The 14,970-nt window shown below is 39.8% G+C and overlaps 1 protein-coding gene across 1 annotated transcript; it reads right to left on the bottom strand.

Annotated features, from left to right (window-relative positions):
* Positions 1–246: 246 nt before the first annotated feature.
* On the bottom strand, positions 247–14,415 carry DBR1 (debranching RNA lariats 1). Its single transcript, XM_003265280.3, has 8 exons — positions 14,063–14,415; positions 12,978–13,102; positions 11,131–11,211; positions 9,314–9,399; positions 6,278–6,502; positions 2,970–3,050; positions 2,547–2,692; positions 247–1,780 (listed from the first exon to the last, which is right to left on the bottom strand). Exons 1-8 carry the CDS (start codon positions 14,257–14,259, stop codon positions 1,066–1,068), a joined length of 1,656 nt encoding a protein of 551 aa, XP_003265328.3. The 5' UTR covers positions 14,260–14,415; the 3' UTR covers positions 247–1,065.
* Between the last annotated feature and the right edge of the window lie 555 nt (positions 14,416–14,970).

Below are 14,970 nucleotides of genomic sequence, written 5' to 3'. Positions count from 1 at the left end.
TCCCAGCTACTCAGGAGGCTGAGGCAGGAGAATAGTGTGAACCCAGGAGGTGGAGCTTATAGTGAGCCAAGATCGCCCTACTGCACTCCAGCCTGGGCGACAGAGTGAGATTGCATCTCAAAAAAAAAAAAAAACACAATATGCCAAAGTCAGCAGGGTTATACTAATCTCAGCAAATGTAAGATTGTACATTTACCAATGTTTAGTATTCAAAGTAGTTTATTTCCTGAAATCTTATATACCATCTTCAATTTCAATTTTTATTTGACAGATATTAAAAGCTGATCAGGAAAAATATTTATAATAAATGAAAAGAAAGCATACATCATAATATATACAATGACTTGATTTTATAAAACAAAATATAGCCATATTGTGTACATCAAAAAGTTTACAGTGATAATAAGTCCTTGGAGGCAAAAATCCTTCTTACTCATCTTTATGGTCCCATATTATAGCAGAGTGCTTGGCACAAAGTAGATGTTAAATAAGTGTTTATTGTAAAAATGGAAGTGAATAACGTATGTCTTCAAAAAAAAAGATACCCAGTCAAGTAAATATATGAAACTTTAATATGTTTGCATCTGAAACATACAAAAGCCTAAAGATAAAGTCAATATCTAACTAAAATTCTCTAGTGTATCTTCATTATTATAAATTAAGTCTTTAGTCAAAAATTCAGCTCAAAAAATACAGTCTCAAAAAATCACATATCTACATATAGTACTAAGACAAGTTAATTGTCGGCCAGGCACAGCAGCTCATGCCTGTAATCCCAGCACTTTGGAAGGCCAAGACAGGTGGATCACCTGAGGTCAGGAATTCAAGACCAGCCTGGCCAACATGGTGAAACCCTGTCACTACTAAAAATGCAAAAATTAGCCAGGTGTGGTGGCAGGCACCTGTAGTCCCACCTACTTGGGAGGCTGAGGCAGGGGAATTGCTTGAACCCGGGAGGCAGAGGTTGCAGTGAGCCAAGATCACGCCATTGCACTCCAGTCTAGGTGACAAGAGTGAAACTCCATCTCAAAAAAACAAAACAAACACAAAAACAAGTAAATCATCTTAAGCTGCATCATCATCATCATCATCATCATCATCATCATCATCCACCGCAGCATAAATGGCTTGATTCCTCCTCTTAATTTTCTTTCTTTGTTCAGGTTCGTGTTCATCACTCAGCCTCTTCAATGGCACCTTGGTTAAGTCCTCTCCGTTTCCTGACTCCACAGTCCCACCAGGTTTCCCCTCTCTATCAACTGTGGAATCCACTGTATCATCAGAAGATACAATCATAGAGCCTGGCAAGATCCTGACATCAGAGAAACTTGCAGAAAACTCAGAAGCTTGATCAGAAGGTTCTACCGATGGTGTATTCATGCCACTATGTGCACTTACAATACTATCTTCATCTTCTTCTTCTTCATCTAACATTATTTCATCTGGATTAATAGAAGACAGAGCAGATGTGTCTGTATTATATTCACTCCGGTCTTCTCCAGAGTCATTACTCTCCACATCATCCTGTTCTTCATATTCACCACACACATGATGTTCTTCCTTGGACTTCTGAAGCCTAACATTGATGTCTGTGATGCCAAGTTGGGCACAAAATTCAGTAGTCTGAGGGTTGATCCTATGAATCAGCTGCATTTGTGTCTGTGGCTTGCTAGGATCATAACAAGCAGCTGTTACACTAAAGTTACATGGAACCTTGAGATCATGATTCAATTTTTCCAATACTCCTTTCATACCTTCTTCTGTTGCACTATAATCCCACCTATAAAAGTACAAAACAATAGCTTTTTACATTTTTTCAGCTCTAAACAATAAATGATGAAATCTAATTATAGACTTCAGGTGCAAGGATAAAAAATAAGCCATCTATCAAAATTCCATTTTTAAAGTTAGAGTTAATTTAGCAAAGGACCATTTAGAAATAAAAATAATTCTTAGAAAAAGCCATCTTTAACTCATACTCCAAAACAATTTTAATGTGTGGACTATATCTTCACCATATTATGGTTTTATGTACACTTATTCACTTATAAATTTATTTGAGGTAATGCTCAACAGTCCATTTTCCTGTCTCTTTTAGATGGAAAACCTGCAAACTTTGAATTGTTCTGACACTCATTCAACAATAATTCCCTTGATTAAGAACAAAGGTGGAGGCCAGATATAGCAGCTCACGCCTGTAATCCCAGTACTTTGGGAGGCCGAGGGAGGTGGATAGCTTGAGCTCAGGAGTTAAAGACCAACCTGGGCAACATGGGAAAGCCCCATCCCTACCAAAAATACCAAAAAATTAGCTGGGCATGGTGATGCGTGACTGTGGTCCCAGCTACTCTAGGGGCAGGGGTGGGAGGATCCCTTTAGCCCAGGAGGTGGAAGACGCAGTGAGCCAAGATCCAAGATCACACCACTGCAGTCCACTTTGGATAACAGAGCTAGGCCCCGTTTCAAAACAAAACAAAACAAAGGTGGGAGACACAAAAATTATGCATGCAATAGAAAAAGCAGGTCCTAAATAAAGTCTGACTTACCTTGCATGCAGGCCATTATTTTCTGGCATAGTCCACAGGCGCCCAGTCACATTAATAAGATCATCCGTAGCCCTGAGAATAGTGAGCCATTCAATATCATATTCCAAGTAATCAGGAGCACTGGGGTCATGTTCTATCTCTAATATCTACAAGATGAAATCAACGTTAAGAAATACATATATATTTTTAACAGTCTAAGAACTTTAATATAATTTAATAAAATAAAAAGGAATTTAAATTTAATTTCAATTATTTAATTTTAAATCAATCCATTTAATTTTAAATTAATAAGTAAGATACCCCCAAAGAATTCTCAGAATACATAAATTACAAAAAGCATAAAAAATTCCAAAAGGAAAATTATATTTTTTTAAGTCTCTGGAAGAGTACAACTATATTACAAAGCCACTTCACTCTTCTTACCTGAAGAAAATCTCTATGTGGTAAGCATTTGTCCAAGGCTAAAAATTTGGTTGCTCTGGCTGTCTGTCCTTTATCCTTTGCCTGGACAATATGAATCATGATTTAAGAAAGAATGTTAAAACAATCACAGGTAATTCTTCATACACAGAATAGGATGAAAATAATCTTTATTACACATACCCCTAAGTTGTGTGTCAAAGGAATGACTGTTATTTTTCCAAAATTAAGTTAATTCTATACCCACTTGTGTGATAATAGAGAAGGCATTTAACTTCTCAGAGCTTCAATTTCCATACAAAATTCAAGGCAAAAACTAATGATGATGATGATGTTAACTCAAAGCACTGAACACACATAAATCAAAGCATATAACCCAAGGATTAAAGATAAACAAAAGAGCTTAAAAGTAAACTGGCAGAACTAAAACTGTATAATTTTTAGAAGAACCCACAGGAGAAAATCTTTGTAACTCTGGGTTAGGCACAGATTTCTTAGCTACAACACCAAAAATAGATGTGATATATCCATAGAATGAACTGTTACTCAGCAGTAAAAAGGAATGCAATATTTATACATGCTACAACATGAGTGAATCTCAAAATCAAGCAAATGAAAGAAATCAATTGCCAAAGACTATATATTTTACAATTCCATTTAAATGAATGTTCAGGAAAGGCAAATCTATAGAAACACAAAGCAAGTTAGTGCTCGCCTGGGGCTGAGGGCAGCAACAAGGATTGCCTTCAAGTAGGCACAAAGGATCTTTGGGGGTGATGGACAAGTTCTAAAACTAGATTATGTAATATTAGCACAACTCTGGAAATTTACTAAAAATCACTGAATTGTTCACTTAAAATGTGTTTTTTTCTTTTCTTTTCTTTGTTTTGAGAGAGTCTTACTCTGTCGCCCAGGTTGGAGTGCAGTGGCACGATCTTGACTCACTGCAACCTCTGCCTCCCGGGCTCAAGTGATTCTCATGTCTCAGCCTCCCGAATAGCTGGGATTACAAGCATGTGCCAACATGCCCAGCTAATTTTTGTATTTTTAGTAGAGATGGAGTTTTGCCATGTTGGCCAGACTGGCCTTGAACTCCTGGGCTCAAGTGATCCACCCACCTTGGCCTCCCAAAGTGCTGGGATTACAGGCATGAGCCACCATGCCAAAACATATTAATTTTATGGTATGTAAATTATACTCCAATAAAGTTTTTTTTTTTTCAAAAGTGAATTGACAGAAAGAAACACGGGGGGAATCACAAACATGTAGGTCATTTTGGAAAAGGTTAAAAAACCTTTCCCCAGCATCTCCAGTTAAAACCTGAACTCCAGAGCATGGCCTCTAGAATGCATTTGTGATCTTGTTCCAGCTTCATCATGGAGGAAAAAACACAAGGAAGCAAACTATGGTATCTCCTGCTGAGGAGCAAGCATCAGTTCAGTTCTGGTGAGGTACAAGCTGAGTATGCCTTATCTAAAACGCTTGGGACCAGAAGTGTTTTAAATTTCAGATTTTTTCAGATTTTGGAATATTTGCAGAATACATACTGGTTTAATATCCTTAATCCAAAAATCTGAAAATTGTGTGTCATGTCAAAAATTTCAGATTCTAGAGCATTTCAGATTTCAGATTAGAGATGCTCAATCTGTACTAAGAAAAATGGAAGGCATGGCCAGGCGCGGTGGCTCATGCCTGTAATCCCAGCACTTTGGGAGGCCGAGGCGGGCGGATCACAAGGTCATGAGATCAAGACCATCCTGGCTAACATAGTGAAACCCTGTCTCTACTAAAAATAGAAAAAATTGGCCGGGCGTGGTAGCGCGCACCTGTAGTCCCAGCTACTCTGGACGCTGAGGCAGGAGAATGGTGTGAACCCGGGAGGTGGAGCTTGCAGTGAGTGGAGATCGCGCCACTGCACTCCAGCCTGGGCAACAGAGCAAGACTCTGTCTCAAAACAAAAGAAAAGGAAAAAGAGAAATGGAAGGCATGAAGATTATAGGCAGATATTGGCAGCAAAGCAGTCCAAGGAAAAGTGATCTCTGGTGTTGGTAAAGGGGATAAAATAGAAAATGGCAGTCAGAGGAAGTTGAGGAGCCAATTACAAAGAGGTCAAACATATTATTAATGCAGAGATACAATGAAAAGGGTAACCTCTCCTTCTCCCAGTGAAACTGGGAAGTGAGAAGAATAAATCCACAACAGAAAGGGCCTATAGGTATATTTTCAGACAAAACCTTCCACACTGTGTTTGAGGAACATTTTTAAAGTATACCTCTAACACAGAAAAGTGTTTGGTTAAGTAAGTCTGGGAAGCATCACATTCTACTCTTGAGAAAGGCAATGCCCATTAGTGCAATAAAGAATCTCAGAAATTCTCTACATGTCTCCAAGAAGAAATCTGTGTTAACCCAGCATTTTCTAAACAGTTTTCCTATGGAATACTTTATGGGAAAGTCAGAGTTCAGCCAGAATCAGAGGTGAAAGGAAGAAATGCATACTTCCATAGAAGTTTCATTATAAGTATATATTTATTTTCTACCTCCCATCAAGTACATCATCCATGCAGTTAAGCAAAGAAAACTGGGGGTCATCCTGGACTTCTTTCCTCCCCCAGTAACCAAATCGCAATGATTCTCCTTCTAAAATCTCTCTAGAATCTGCTTCATTCTCTGTATTCTCTCTTTGCCTTAGGTTAAAACCTTTTCTTTTGCTTAAATAGCCTGCTCTGCCTCCCATTTTACATTACTCCAATCCATATACAACAATGCTGTCAAACTAATCGTTCTAAAATGAAAATCTGATTTCATCACTCCCCAAATTTCCCCATCATCTCTGGTTAAAACCTTAACTCCAGAGCATGGCCCCTAGAAGGCAGTTATGATCTTGTTCCAGCTTCATCAGTCCCTACGCCTTAGTCCCACAGGAACTACCTACAAGTCCCCAAACACCCCATATTCTCAGACCTCGAGCCTCTGCACATGCCAGTCCCTCTACATAAAATACCCTTACAGTGTGTTTCTTCCTGGCACTTCAAGACTCAGTTCAGCTATCACCTTTTGAAAACCTTCTCTATCTTCATCTCCCGTGTTCCCCATCCCACCACAGTCTGGCTTAGGTGCTCCCACTGCCTACGTTTTCTCTCAAACTTACTATACTGTTTTGTGATTGCTTGTCTTTCCCAGAATCATATATTGAGCTACTCACAAGAGGTAAGTTATCTTTTACTTCTTTCTCTAACTTTACAACTGTGTCTGGTCCATAGATGTTCAATAGTGTGTGTTAAATGAAAGAATAAACATTTTGTTTTCTACCTGATGCTGCATCAAGGCGGCAAACTTCACATGAAGGTGGGCAGAAAACCAATAAGTAGGTTTGAGATGCTCTAAAAGCTCTGAGGCAGCTGGACTTCCTAATGTGTTATTTTCCACTTCTTGTCGGAAAAAAGATTTAGTCTTAAGAAGTTGCTTCTTATTTCCATAATGATATATACTTCTTGGCCAATCATGAGACAAGAATATATCTATAGGCTGCTTCAGCTTTCAAAAGAGAAAAAGAGAAAGAAAGAAAACTCTTAAAACAGATTAACAAAAACAATCCCCTCCCTTCTCTCTACCACCATACAACCATTCACCCACTGAGATCTCTAGAGTTTTGTATAATTCATTCTAAGGACACTTTAAGAGAGTGATAAAAATACTAGGCTACTCATTCATCTAGGCAAAGAGAAGCTGCATTTTCTCTGCTCATAAATCATTCTTATTTTCAGTGGCAAGGCAAGGCAATGGAGACAGACTCTGATTAGACTGCCAATCATCTAAGATCTTTAGCACTTATCTTCTAAAATACACGATAACCATAGTTCTTTTCCTCTTTGGTAAAGAAATTACTATTTTGGGCCGGGCACAGTGGCTCACGCCTGTAATCAATCCCAGCACTTTGGGAGGCCAAGGCAGGTGGATCACCTGAGGTCAGGAGTTCAAAACGAGCCTGACCAACATGGTAAAACCCCATCTCTACTAAAAATACAAAAATTTAGCTGGACGTCGTGGCATCTGCCTGTAATCCCAGCTACTAGGGAGACTGAGGCAGGAGAATCGCTTGAACCCGGGAGGTGGAGGTTGCAATAAGCCGAGATCATGCCATTGCACTCCAGCCTGGGCCACAAGAGTGAAACTCCATCTCAAAAAGAAAAAAAAGAAAAAAGAAATTACTATTTTGAAGATCCAGAGACACTAGATTTCATGACACCTCTAACATGACTGATTCAGTAAATCCAAAGATTTACCAGGAAAAAAAAATTCTAACAGGCTCACATAGTATACAGTAAAAAACTGTTTACTACATAAATTAGTATTTCATTAAACAACTAAAGGAAACAAAATATACTCCAGACTTTACTTATCCCCAGAACCTTCAAGTAATCTGAAACGAATACTCGAAAAACGAAATTAAAACAACTTAAATACCGGCTGGGCGCAGTGGCTCACGCCTGTAATCTCAATACTTTAGTAGGCCGAGGTGGGTGGATCACCTGAAGGTCAGGAGTTCGAGACCAGCCTAGCTAACATGGTGAAACCCCATCTTTACCTAAAATATAAAAAATTAGCCGGGCGTGGTGGTGGGCGCCTGTAATCCCAGCTACTCAGGAGGCTGAGGCAGGAGAATTGCCTGAACCCAGGAGGCGGAGGTTGCAGTGAGCCAAGATCGCACTGTTGCACTCCAGCTTGGGCAACAAGAGTGAAACTTTGTCTCAAAAACAAAACAAAACAAAAAAAAAAACTTAAATAACTGCTCAAGACAATATAAAATATTAGATATTAGATAGATATGACTAACCACTGAATAACTGGTATGACCAACAGATGCAACAAAAATTCAGACTAGGGTAATGACTCTAAACTAGAAAAGTCATGGTTGGCTGGGCATGGTGGCTCATGCCTGTAATCCCAGCACTTTCGGAGGCCAAGGCGGAAGGATCGCTTGAGTTCAGGAGTTTGAGACCAGCTTGGGCAACATGGCGAAACTCTGTCTCTAAAAAAATATGAAAAAAATTAGCTGGGCAAGGTGATGCGTGCCTATAGAAAAAGCTACTCAGGAGGCTGAAGTTGGAGGATCACCCAAGCCTGGCAGATTGAGGCTGCAGTGAACCAAGCCATGATCATACTACTGCACTCCAGCCTAGGTGACAGAGTGAGACCTTGTCTCGAAAAAAAAAAAAAGAAAAGTCAGGGTTGGGAAATGGCATCTAAGTTGGGTCTTAAAGGACTGGTAGGATTTAGACAGGTGAAAAAGAAAACCTATTCAAGGGAACTGTATGCACAGGGCATAAAAGAAACACTTGCAAGCATCGTTAGACTCCTGCAGAGGCTCTAGAGACAGTGTGATGGGCATGAGTGCAGCGAGGCAGGCTCTATCACTAAACTTTGGGAAGTCCTGGGCAGGTTACTTACCTGTCTGAGCCTTGGCTTCTCATCCTTAAAGGGATGAAGTTAAGAGTAAGATCTATCTCATAGGGTTTGAGTGGAGATTATATGAAATACCAAGTGTGAAGTCTGCTTAGCCCAGTGTCAGCCATGTAATGGGTTCTCAAACGAAAACCTAGTTTCACCTATTCTGCAATTAAGCAGTGTTTCCATACCACCTTCACAATTTTCCCATTTCCTCTATCATCTTTACTATTACTTATTTTCCATTTAATACCATTACTTAATTACTATTACATAAAATAAAATGTTTATTTCAATATTTTCTTTAAAATATCACTTTTTTTCTTTTAAATATCACTTTAATAGGTATTCTTTAGCCTTACCCTAAGTAATATTTGAAATCATGAATTAAATCTTTCACTCTTACTAAAATAAACTCATAATTATTGAAGTAAAAAAAATTTTGCCGGGCACAGTGGCTCACACCTATAATCCCAGCACTTTGGGAGGCCAAGGTAGGCGGATCACCTGAGCTCAGGAATTTGAGACCAGCCTGGCGAACATGGTGAAACCCCATCCCTACTACAAATACAAAAAATTAGGCAGGTGTGGTGGCAGGCGCCTATAGTTCCAGCTACGCAGAAGGTTGAGGCACAAGACTTGCTTGAACCCAGGAGGCAGAGGTTGCAGTGAGCCGAGATCGCGCCACTGCACTTCAGCCTGGGTGACAGAGTGAGACTCTGTCTCAAAAAAAGAAAAAAAAAATGTTCATCTGTGAACCTCCTAAAAACTCAAGATCCACATTTTAAAAATACAGAATTGCTCTTCTTGAAAGTAGTATACCAATATGACCAAAATACATTTTGGCATAGAATTACTTTAAAATTTTTTCAAGTCTGCTGTAATGCACTTTTTACGTACCTGTTTTAATTTATAGACTTCAATATTTCTCACATGATATATACTCCTGATTGTAGATGAACTATAAGGGGGGCACTCAAAATGACCTTAGATTGAAGAAGAAAAATAAGCTATATTTAATTTCCTTAAATACTGCAAATACAAAGACATATACACAGGTCTCCAAAATATCATGTACACCTTCAATATATATGATTTTAAAAAGTTATCTAGGGAGATTTTTTTAAAAGATGGTGGACTGCAGTCTCCTTCCTGTGCAGGCTCAACTAAGGGTGTATCTGCTTTCTAAGGTCCCGCACACGGTTGCTGGCACACTTCAGTTACTTTCTAACTGATGACTAGAGACTAGTTCCCTATGCTCCCAATATTAATAAAATAACAAATTATTGTTGTTTTAAGCCGAAAAAGAAATATGTGTATTATATGCATAAATGATATCCCTGAGATAAAATAGAAAAACCTGATAAACATCTTCCCAAGAGTGGTTCCAATTTGTACTCACACCTGCCACAGAGAAGACCAGCCTATTTTGTACCTCCATTCCAACAGTTTAGAATAAGAAAGAGCCAAGTGGCAGGGAACAGACTTTTAACAGTTACATTCAGGATGTCAGTTTTAGCTGTCAACTTAATTCATGAAATTTGTGAAATCGATGTGAATCCAAATTATTCCTTTAACTTTGAAATCAAGGTATGGCCGGGCACAGTGGCTCACGCTTGTAATCCCAGCACTTTGGGAGGCCAAGGCGGGCGGATCATGAGGTCAGGAGATCGAGACCACGGTGAAACTCCGTCTCTACTAAAAAATACAAAAAATTAGCCGGGCGTGGTGGCGGGCGCCTGTAGTCCCAGCTACTCAGAGAGGCTGAGGCAGGAGAATGGCGTGAACCCGGGAGGCGGAGCTTGCAGTAAGCCGAGATTGCGCCACTGCACTCCAGCCTGGGTGACAGAGCGAGACTCTGTCTCAAAAAAAAAAAAAAAAAAAAAAAAAAGAAATCAAGGTATAATTCATTCAGACACAATGAAATGAATATGCAGTTGTGGTATACTTATATAATGGAATATTATTCACAAATGAACAGATTGGATTACACGTATCAACACAGACTTCAAAACATGTTAAACAAAGAAGCAAGTTTGAGAAAGATACAAGCAATACGATACATTTATATGAAGCTTAAAACAAGTACATTGTTTAAAGTTCTTACACATGTGGTAATGATGTAAAATAATCAAGTAAATTATAATCACCAAATTCAACACAGTGACTGCCTGGCAAAGAGAGGGAGGGAAGAAAAGAAGGGAACGGGCTGAGGACAGAAAAACAATGAACTTTAATTGTATCTATACTGTTTTATTTCTTAAAACCAAAAATAAAAAATAGCAAAATACAGGCCAGGTGTGGTGGCTCACGCCTGTAATCTCAGCACTTTGCGAGGCTGAGGTGAGTGGATCACTTGAGGTCAGGAATTCGAGACTAGCCTGACCAACATGGTGAAACCCCGTCTCTACTAAAAATACAAAAAAATTAGACGGGTGTGGTGGCGGGCGCCTGTAATCCCAGCTACTCAGGAGGCTGAGGCAGGAGAATGACTTGAACCCAGGAGGTGGAGGTTGTAGTGAGCCAAGATCGCGCCACTGCCCTCCATCATGGACACCAAGAACGAAACTCTGTCTCAAGAAAAAGCAAAATACTAAGACTTGATAAAACTAGATTGAGGATACAAAGATATATGAAAGAGTCAAAGTATATATTATGCCTAAGTTACTATGGGGCATGCAAGTTCTAAAGTTTAAAAATAATTCTCAAAACAATACCTTTTCGATAGTCATGAGATTTGAAGATACCAGAGATTCCACCGATCCTTACACCTCGGTATTTTACCACACCAGCCAAACCTAAACAGTACAGTTAAATAAAATTACTGTAGGCAAAAGGAATCTCTTTACACTGACTGAATAAACCATTCCATTTAGATGGAATTCCACACAGTTCTAAAAGTATTTGAAAATTAAGCACCATGATGAGGTTACGCTTTTTACATAATAATATGCCAACGGTGTATTAGGGATATATTATAACAGTATATAAAGGCGAGGTCTGGAATTAGATGAGCCAAAACACTAAGTAGATTCTGGAAGGGACAAATGAGATAGGGTGCTGAAAGTGAAACAGACATAATTTGGTACCTAACTGAATACACGGGTGAGGTAGTGGGAGGTGGAAAATGTCCTATGATGGATTTACATGTATAAACCTGAAAATCAACAGGTATAAAGTATAAAGAACCTACAGCTTCTAGTTTCATTTCTGATTGATCATCTTCTGACAATTTCACTTTTTCACAATATTGTAATATAGGATGAATACATCAAAAGATGATCAATAAGTAGCAAAATATGATCTCATCATTGGTAAAATCTATAAACTGTTCTAGAAAGAATATACATTTAAATAAAGGGATGAAGCTGGGTGCGGTGGCTCATCCCTGTAATCCGACCACTTTGGAGGCCCAGGTGGGCGGATCACTTTGAGCTCATGAGTTCGAGACCAGCCTGGACAACATGACCAAACTCAGCCTCCACAAAAACATACAAAAAAACAAAAAAATTAGCCGGGCGTGGTGGTACATGCTTGTAGTCACAGCTACTTGGGAGGCTGTGGTGGGAGGACAGTTTGAGCCTAGAGGGCGAAGGTTGCAATGAGCTGAGATTGGGCCACTGCACTCCACCCTGGGCAACAGAACCAGACCTTGTCTCGAAAAATAAAGGGATGAAAAGGCTATATAGTTTATAGGGGCTAATGTTGAGACAATCTAATCAAATCTGAAAATCTAAAAGCAGATTATAGGAAATGCAAAGGATAAAAGGAATCTAATCAGCTAAATCCTGAATGCAGGAAATGCTGCAGGACAAATTTCCTGTTTTCTTCAGCAAGTAAAGGGCATGAAAAAGCAAGACAGGGAGACTATTATAGTCTAATAGACTTCAGAGTCATGACAACCAAATGAAATGGGCTGGCCTTGTCTGGGTCCTATTTAAACCAATTGTAAAGCAGACATCTTTATGTTAAGCAGGGGAATCTGACCAGGAACATGGCAATAGATAATGATTACTTCAGCTAAGTATAATAACAGTACTGTAGTAGTATTTTTAAAGATCCTTATCACTTAAAAACATGCACTGAAATATGTATAAGTGAAATAGTCTAACGATTGGACTTGCTTTAAATACTCTAGTCATCTCTTCCCACAAAAAAAAAAAAATCCAGGAGATTGCAATATAATAATTGTTGAAGCTGGTTAACAGGTACTGAGATTCATCATACTATTCTCTACTTTTGTGTATGCTTAAGAATTTCTATTAATAAAAGTTTAAGGTCTTTTTTTAATTCAATAAAAATTGTAAGAAAAAATGAAGGGACTACAAATAGTGTGTGAGGTCTTTGCAATTATATTAGCTAGTGCTTAAAACACTAGATGAAGGGCATATTTTCATGATCAACCATTTAATAATTAACTGTCTTAATTAAATTTTCATGATTCAGTATTTAAATTAATGACATTCTCCAAACACCATACATGTCAAGACACAGCCCAATAATGCAAATCCTGATAAGCTCTTCCATCCCAGGAAAAAAATTATCCACAAACACAATCACATACCTAAATAATAAATGTTTGGTGCCACCCAGCCACCATAGGGTAACTCTTGCAAATGATTTGAGGCTTCATGGTTTCCCCCAATGAAGAGCGTGAGAACTGGGGCCTTTTTCTCTCCAGAGTAATACCTAGAACATAAGAGCAAAGTCAGTTACCACAATTAGGTATAGCAGAAAAGCAAATAAGTTCTGAAAAAAAAAAAAAAAAGAAACTGAGTTCATCATAAAAAGTTAAAAAGCTCTTTCCAAAGGAATTGCCTGGGGCTGGGCGCGGTGCCTAACTCCTGCAATCCCAGCACTTTGGATGGCCAACACAGGCAGATCCCCTGAGGTCAGGAGTTCGAGACCAACCTGGCCAATGTGGTGAAACCCCGTCTCTACTAAAAATGCAAAAATTAGCTGGGTGTAATCCCAGCTACTCGGGAGGCTGAGGTAGGAGAATTGCTTGAACCCAGGAGACGGAGGTTGCAGTGAGTCAATATCCAGCCTGGGCAACAAAGCGAAACTCTGTCTCAAGAAAAAAAAAAAAAAAGGAATTGCCCAGTATCCATCCTTGCCCTTAGGAATGAAGAGCTTCCACCTTGGGCCTCAAGTCAGTGCTCGTTCAATTAAGTCAAGAACTGTTTGGAGTTCATTGCCATAACCTCATCTTCTAGAACCACAACAAGCACATAGCAGGCGCCCAGTAAAAACTCCAGGATCATTAAATGAACTAATTCCAGAGTCCTATCAAGTACAAGGTAGCTATCTAAACCTGTCAGCTTCTTCCTCCAGGTTGTCCCCTCCCGGGCTTCGATCCCCTGTGAAATGGATAAGATGGGTGTATGGAAAGAAGGAAAGTGACATTTCCTAAGCGACTAATGAGATAGGGTGCTAGTGAAACAGACATAATTTGGTACTAACTGAATACAGTACCTAACTGAATACACTTCCCGCCTCCCACTACCTCACCCCTGTATTCAGTTAGGTACCAGTTAGAGACACAGCGAACAAAGACAGGATCTAAGGGAAATAGGCAGCCAGTGGCAGAGGGAAATCGAACCAGTCCCACCCCACACTGCCAAGTCTGGGCCCGGGCCGCGTCCTCACCTGTAGAAGGTTTGCATGTGGCGATACTTGGGCGGCACGGCCATGCAGCGTAGATCCGCCTCGTTGCGCACCGCCTGGAAGTCGCCACAGCACAGCAAGAGGTCGACAGGCCCCGGGCCGCGCCGCTCCGCCAGCGCCAGTGTCTCATAGATCTTATCCAGCTCGCCGTGGCAGCAGCCGGCCACAGCCACCCGCATTCTGCCGGCTTGAGGAGGTGAGCCCTGTCTGCAACGCCCTACACCACAGCCAGCCCAGGACCGACTGATCGATCAGCTCCCGCCAACTTTAATAAGTAGAGCCACCGCCTGGGTGTAGACTCCTGCAAAATAATTCACTTCCGGTTTCCAGATCTCGCGAGAGAGGGACCGGGAAGATCAAACCTAACTCTGGGGTCCCAGGGAACTTATTTTCTTTTTTCTTTTTTTTTTTTTTATTATTGTTTTATGCAGTCAATATTTTTTTTTATATACATCCACAAATGTACTCTTTCCATCCGTACTCTTTTCTTCCTGGATTTCCATTTTTCTGTTTGGGATCATTTTTCTTCTGTCTGAAAAGCTCAATTTAGTTTTCCTGTTTGTTTAGTGTAGGCGGACCACAGATTAATTTTTTTCTAGATACTTGTTTGTTTAAAAATTTCTTTGCACTCTGGGGAAAATGGTGAAACTCTATCTCTACTAAAAATACAAAAATTAGCTGGGCGCAGTAGCGCACGTCTGTAATCACAGCTACTCCAGAGGCTGAGGCAGGAGAATCCCTCAAACCCAGGAGATGGAGGTTGCAGTGACCTGAGATCGCGCCCCTGCACTCCAGCCTGAGCGACAGAGCGAGACTCCGTCTAAAAAAAAAAAAAAAAAAAAAAAAAAAAAAAAAAAAAAAAAAGATGGGGGGAGGGAGAGCGAGACTCC

Source organism: Nomascus leucogenys, chromosome 8 (assembly GCF_006542625.1).
Source record: "Nomascus leucogenys isolate Asia chromosome 8, Asia_NLE_v1, whole genome shotgun sequence".
In the NCBI taxonomy this organism is placed as follows: Eukaryota; Metazoa; Chordata; class Mammalia; order Primates; family Hylobatidae; genus Nomascus; species Nomascus leucogenys.
This window is presented reverse-complemented; position numbering and strand designations above follow the sequence as displayed.

Bases quoted from the DNA above. Each gene is read 5' to 3' on its own strand.
- DBR1 (XM_003265280.3), bottom strand. From the start codon at position 14,259: ATGCGGGTGGCTGTGGCCGGCTGCTGCCACGGCGAGCTGGATAAGATC. The intron at 9,400-11,130 runs GTATTGTTTTGA...CTTCAATCTAAG, and splicing joins ATCTCATGACTATCGAAAAG to GTCATTTTGAGTGCCCCCCT. The intron at 2,693-2,969 runs GTAAGAAGAGTG...TTCATCTTGTAG, and splicing joins CACATAGAGATTTTCTTCAG to ATATTAGAGATAGAACATGA.